Genomic DNA, 6,957 nt, shown 5'->3' with positions numbered 1-6,957 from the left:
TATGAGGCCTTTTGGGGAAGCCCAAAGCAAAGCCATGAGAGCTTATGCTCAAAGTGGACAATATCATACCATTGTGGAGAGTCGTGTTCGTCTAACATGGTATCAGAGTCATGCCCTAAACTTAGTCGTGCCAATAGATTGGCAAATCCTCGAATGTCGAACAAAGGACTCCAAAAAGAAAAAAGGAGTAAAGCCTTCTCGAAGGTACGAAGGCAGTTAAAAATGACTAAGACTCCAAAGGAGTCGAGCCTCGATTAAGGGGAGGCGTGCTTTGTTCGAGGGGAGGTGTTTGGATGATGAAAGTCCTACATCAACTAATTTAGGGAATGATCACGAGTTTATAAGTGAGGAAAACTAACTCCATTGGTATGAGGCCTTTTGGGGAAGCCCAAAGCAAAGTCATAAAAGCTTATGCTCAAAGTAGACAATATCATACCATTGTCGAGAGTGTGTTCGTCTAACAATTCCAACTACATTACAAACACATAAAACTAGATACCACAGCAACACATTCCCATTACTTTGCATTTCACAGCACCAATACGCTCAAGAGAAACTCAGCAGACAGCAGCGAGCATACCTGGAGTTCAAAAACGCGGGAACCGGAAGCGATGAGGAGCCAGCACGAAGAACCATCCGGACTAACCTAGAGAGTGAGAAAGCTTGAGAGACATTGAAAGAAATGGAAAAAAAAAAAGCTTAGGGTTGATGAATAGCCGGTAAAGAAGGAGAGATGTGTTAATGGAGGGTGAGACGAGTGGTTGGAGGTTTCCGAGAGAAGGAATGCCGACGAGAGAAGGCGGCACAACCGCCTTCCTCAGACTCTTCTTCGCCTTCAACATTGCTTTGGTTTGCTGCAGTCGGAGCCATGACCTAGACTAGAAAAATCTCTGCCGGTGAATTGGAAGCGGAATGCTCTACTGGCTGCGCCATTTTGGTGGTTTGGTTGGTGATATTAAAACAAATATTTAAAAACAAAAAATTAAAAAGAGATATATTTTATGTTAATTAAGAAATTATTATAAATTATTATTAATTAGTCCTAAACAAACATGTTTTGTGTTGTAAATTTTAAATTTAATACTCCATAACAAAACTTGTAATTTAACATATATATATATATATATATCTGTGTGTGTATTTGTAACTAATCCATTTCAGAAATTAAAAAAAAAATTATTTGTATACATGTAATAATACGAATTAAAAAAAAAAACAATAATGAAAAACGCTAGAAGGAGGGCTTGAACCTCCGACCTTGTGGTTAACAGCCACACGCTCTAACCAACTGAGCTATTCCAGCTGTTATTGTTGATTGAGAAATATTATATAATTTATTTGTTTTTTTATCTGGAATAAATTACAAAATCGTGACAGTTAATGTATTTAAATTGCGGCGAATAAATTATAAACTATTTGTATAACGACATTTAATTGTTTATAAATTTGGATTAAAAAGCCAAATACTCTGAATGAAGTCAAGCACAAGCTATATAGATTTTATTTTGTCCTATAAAACTAATGGGAGCTTTTCTTTTTCTTGGTCAAAAGATATATATATATATATCTTTACAATAAACACTAAATTAGATATCAATAATATGGATATTTGAATTTTCAACTATCAAAATCAAATATACGAATTTTTCATTTTTTAAATTTTATTCTCTCGTCGTTATCGAAATCAAATCCTATCTTATAGAGATGAAATTACCATTATACCCTTTAAGTTGGATGTGAATTAGAACAAAATTTGAATTTTAAAAGATTTAGATTCATGCATGAGCTTTTAATTTTTTAAATAGAATATTAATTATATGCAAACTTTGCCCCAAAAATATATTTTAACTAAAATCCAAAATATCCAAACACTATACGACAAATACTTATCCTAATATTAATGTGAGCAAAATTCAAATTGTTAACCATAATTATTGCTTATCCGTACAAGTAATAAATTAAATTATTTTCTTAAAAATAAATTAGTTTTAAATTTTAAATTTTAAAAACTAATTAACATAAAATTTTAAGATCATTTAGCACATGAATTCAACTTTGATTATTTTCTAAATTAAATAATTCGATTCAAATAAATAAAATAATAAAAATTTTGATCGAGGATTAAAATGGTGTGTCATATTAAAATCTTAATTTAATTGTGACATGTATTCTTAAAATTATTACTCCTTTTTTTATTGATTTATATTCTTGCACGTGTGCGAGATTGGCACACCACCGACTAAGTTCCTCTATTTAATTATTCTTCCCCCGCACGTGCGAATCCACCCTGCACTTTTCTATTTGGTCCTCCAATAAATTATCCAATTTAATTTTTCTTTTAAATAAACATTTTATTAAAATATTTAGACTCGTTTTCAATCTAATCCATATAATTACTTAAAATCATAAATATTTATTAAATTTAATAATACTTTAATTATGCTTATTAAAAAATAATTAGCCGACAGAACAGTCAGCCTAGAAGCCGAAAGAAAAGCAACCGAAAGCAAATTATAAATTATATATAAATAATTTAAAGTATGAAACAGACAATTTAATATTTTATTTGCAATCTATAAACTAATAATTATTTATTAAATATATTTTATTTTATTTTTTTATTTTAAAAGGTAGACACTTGTTTTAAACGTGATGGAAAGTATTATTTTTATTAATTAATTTTAATAGATTTTTTTTAATTTGCTCTATGCCTAGTTTCAATATAATTGGTCTAAATTGGGATTATTATTATTATTTAAAATTGGCTGTTCATAATAATTTTGAAAAGTCAAACAAATTCAAAGGCTTTAATTTCGTTAACAGAGACATTATTGAAATTAATTTTAAAATAACTATAAGAAAATGTTTAAAAATTAATTGATTAATGGGAAAGGAAATTACTTAATATTTAAAGCATTTCATGATTGGTTGGCGGTGCCAAATGGAACTTAATAAGTGGGCCCCACTTTCAACCCATCAAGCTTAAATTTTCATAATTTTAAGGAATATCGGAGATGAAATGACAAATTAACCCTTTTAAGGCTCGACCAAAGAACTAAAGCAAGACTGTCGAGCTCTAAATCGTAGAATCAAATGTGGGGCTGAGAATCAATGTTCTCTGGGAGGAGAAGAGAGACGACCTACAATTCTTCTCAAGGCGACGAAGTTGATTGATAATGGAAAAAGTCGCTTTTTATAAAACATTTTTCCCTCATTAAGCTCAAACGCTCCCTAGAGCCCGAACGATTCCACGACATAGAGATTTAATTAATGTGCTATTTCAGTCTACTCTCGTCAAAGTTTAATACAATTATTTAGTGGTGAACATAAGTTAAGTTTAGCTGAGCTAAAAAAAGAAAAAATTTAAATATCAAACATATCATTACCAATTTTAAATATTCATAATATTTTAAAAAAAAGGTAGAGTTGGATTATAATCCTATTTTTAAGTTTATCTGATAAAAAAAAATTCAACCCACAAATTGAACGATAAAATTTTTAATTTTTTAATGTTAAGAATAAGAAATAGAAATAGAATTGGGATCCAAAGTATGATCTTCATTAATGTTTACCGATACAAACTATCAACTAATACCTAAAAATAGAAAAAATATATAACTAACTAAATCTCGTCAATAAATAAAATATATGGTTAATCAAATATAAAATAAAATATACTACTAACAACTCCCAGACATATACTCTGATTATTAAAACATATCTCTAGATATCCTATCTTAATATTTAATAATTCAACTCAACCCGAACCGAAAAAATTTACCATGGTTAAGTTAGACAGTTCATATTAATTGAGTTATAAAATTGTACGTATACCTCTGTAATTTTGTTTTTTTTTTTCAAAGAAAGTGACATAACGTAGTTAATGATTATTATAACCAAACACGTTGTTTTGTTCTATTCTTGCTTTATAGTCTCGATGCTCTCGCAAGCCTTTGCACGAGCCATGTAAGTTCAAGTATCATTGTATTTGGTCACAATTAATCGTATAATTTATTGGAGCTGTCCTAATTACGTATTTATTCTCATCTTATAACATAAACGTCATATTTCTAGCTTAATTAATCTAAGTGCATAAATGATTATCCCGCTAACTACTATGATACAATATGGACCATGTTTATTTACATAACTCGATATTAAATATTAGTTGGCGAGCGACCTCGAGCCTCGACCAACTACTGAGAGACATATGCATACCTTATCAATCTAGACAGTTCAATAGTAAAAGTTATACCACGTACTAACCCTATAAATCCTGACCGTTCATGGTAGGAGGTTAGTTGACAACTTAAACATTACATCATAATCTCCCATACCACTTCGTAACGGTTCATTCAAATCAAGTCCGAGTAGAATAATAATTAGCATGACATAATCATTAATATTCCCAAATTTATTTTTGTAGATAAATGTGTGTGAAACCACAAAAAGAACTAAAAAGTGCTAAGTTTGAACGCGTAATTTTCTTTTTTTTTTTTACTTTTATAAATAACTTTTAGCATTGTATCTTTTATAACACCGAGACCTTCTGATAGCTGTAGACTTTGATAATTTTGTATCTAACGGTACAAAAGTAGGGGCAGATTTATGAAATAAGAGATAATCTCCCAGACCCAAATTATCTATAATCTCTCCTAGCTCGTTAAAAATTCGATCCCGAAAAGATAGTGTTATGAATTGACGAGAATATATAAATTCTTAATTATTATATTTATTTATTTATTTTGAAAATAACTGTGTGAAACCAAATAAAGAAATAAATAAAGAAATTAAAGTGGTAAGTTGAAATTGTTCTTGATATGTACTTTTCTTTGCTTTAATTCTTCCTTCACAACTTTAGTGATGGGGAATTTCCCAAAATCCTTTATTTATTTTATATATTAATTTACATGTGCTCGTTATTTTATTTAAATACAAAATTCTCGAACGAAAATAGTGAAGGTCAAATTTAAATTACATAAATAATAATCATAAATAAATAATAAAATATTGCATTTGCGTTTATAATTCATGTATAAATAACTTGGTTAAGATTATTTCTTTATTAAAGTAAATTTTTAATAATTATAAATACCATTTTTCCGTTATTCTCATAATTTGTTTTGAATTTCCTACTTTCAGTTTGATTAAATTATAAATTTATTATATAATTTTTTAAAGATTTATATCTATTTCACTATTAAACTTTAAATAATAATGAATATATAATTATCCCGAATCAAATTCAACAACTAATTCTAAGTAAAGACTATTTCTACAAATTCGAAATTTAGATTCGGCACTTAGTTGTCTCGGCAGTTTCCAGAAACGTGGTTAGGTTAGTTACTCTTCGTTACTTAAGAGTGAAAAAGTGGACTATCCACACAGACTCCCATAAGTATTTCAAACATGTTTTGTTCTCACTTATATGCATTCCAGGTCATCTAACATAGAATTGTTAGAACTAAAACATACGAAAATCATGTTATTGAGCCTCCGAAAAAGAATGTACACTTTGTTGGTATAGATAATACAGATTGTTGGATGATGAAAGTCCCACATCGACTAATTTAGGGAATGATCATGGGTTTATAAGTGAGGAATACTAACTTCATTGGTGTGAGGCTTTCTGGGAAGCCCAAAGCAAAGTCATGAGAACTTATGCTCAAAGCGGACAATATCATACCATTGTGGAGACATATAACAACTTTTAATTATTTGGAACATTTTTTAGTCACTTTATTTTCAAGATTACTCTCATTCCAATATGGTAACAGAACATCCATGTACCTCTCATTTATTTGAGTATCAAATAAGATATTATTTACTAAATTTTTAAGACAATTCTTCCTAATATTTTTTTATTTAATCGTAAATTTAGTCCCTAAAATTTTAACATGTCAGTCTCATTTAATTGTTTGAGTCTAATATTTACGAGGCGTAATAAATGCCATTTTTTTATTTGGAAAAATAAATAATCATATAAAAAATAAGAAGAAAAAGAATAAAAGAATTATTGTGCCCATATTCTCAGTCGGCAAAACAGAGAGAACAATTCCAATATGAACTCTCTTACGGGAAATTAAAAACCGACAATTTTAAATTCAAATTTCCCATTTTAATCCGTAAAATATATATATATATATATATATATATATATATATATATATATAATAATAATAATAATAATAAAAAGGTTGGGTCTAATTACAGAGTCCCAAATCTAACTCTTAAAAACAGAGAATCACTGTTCATACTTCGGCTGCGCGTTTATATTCGTTACATCAAACATCGGCGAGGAATTGGAATCAAAATAAACAGCCTCTGTTTTTTTTTCTCTCTCGAATTTTCCCGGGATTTTGCATGTGCTTGCTCAAGGTGGCGAATCGGCGAGGAATTGGAGGTGACTTGGGACCGTTTCCAAGTGGCGGCGGCAACGGCGACGGTCATAACGGCAACAAATTATTCTCCAGTCAACACAATGACCGCGATTATTATTGCGCTGTCGGAGAGGTGTCGGCGATGGTGTCGGTGTTAACCGATGTGGTGTCTGGGGTGGGGGCAGCCGACTCAAACTACAGCGGCGGGCAGGTTTTCTCGTCTTCATCGTCAACGTCGACTTCTTCGCCGCTGTCGAGTTTCTCGTCGGAACCAAGCTATGTGTCGGCGATGAGTTCTTGGGTTGGCCAAAAACGACTACGTGAAGGAGAAAATGCAGAAACAGAGCCTAATTTTGATTCTCTTTCGCGGGTTTTTAGTGGTTTTAATGGACAATCTTCCTCCGCTGTAATTCCTGCAAGTTCGTAACAGAGCCGAGCTAGAAATTTTAATTTAATTATATTTGGATTTTAAAATTTTAGAAAATAAATGTGGAAGAGAAAATTAAGGAATGGAACAGTACAAAAAATTAATCTGGATTTTTTTTTTTTTTTTTTTTTTTTTTTTTTTTTTTTTTTT

General features: G+C 30.2%; 1 protein-coding gene and 1 non-coding gene across 2 annotated transcripts in view; one reads left to right on the top strand and one right to left on the bottom strand.

Annotated features, from left to right (window-relative positions):
- Window positions 1–1,229: 1,229 nt before the first annotated feature.
- On the bottom strand, window positions 1,230–1,303 carry TRNAN-GUU. Its single transcript has one exon. It is a non-coding gene; the product is annotated as a tRNA-Asn (tRNA).
- Window positions 1,304–6,213: 4,910 nt separating this feature from the next.
- LOC111487261 (ethylene-responsive transcription factor ERF110-like) overlaps window positions 6,214–6,957 on the top strand; it is a 2,009-nt gene continuing 1,265 nt past the window's right edge. Inside the window, exon 1 of the mRNA XM_023134620.1 lies at window positions 6,214–6,799. Within this exon, the coding sequence (XP_022990388.1) occupies window positions 6,364–6,799 (436 nt within the window). The 5' untranslated portion in view covers window positions 6,214–6,363. The remainder of the gene's footprint in view (window positions 6,800–6,957) is intronic.

The sequence above is a fragment of the Cucurbita maxima genome, unplaced genomic scaffold (genome assembly GCF_002738345.1).
Source record: "Cucurbita maxima cultivar Rimu unplaced genomic scaffold, Cmax_1.0 Cma_Scf00012, whole genome shotgun sequence".
Classification (NCBI taxonomy): Eukaryota; Viridiplantae; Streptophyta; class Magnoliopsida; order Cucurbitales; family Cucurbitaceae; genus Cucurbita; species Cucurbita maxima.
This window is presented reverse-complemented; position numbering and strand designations above follow the sequence as displayed.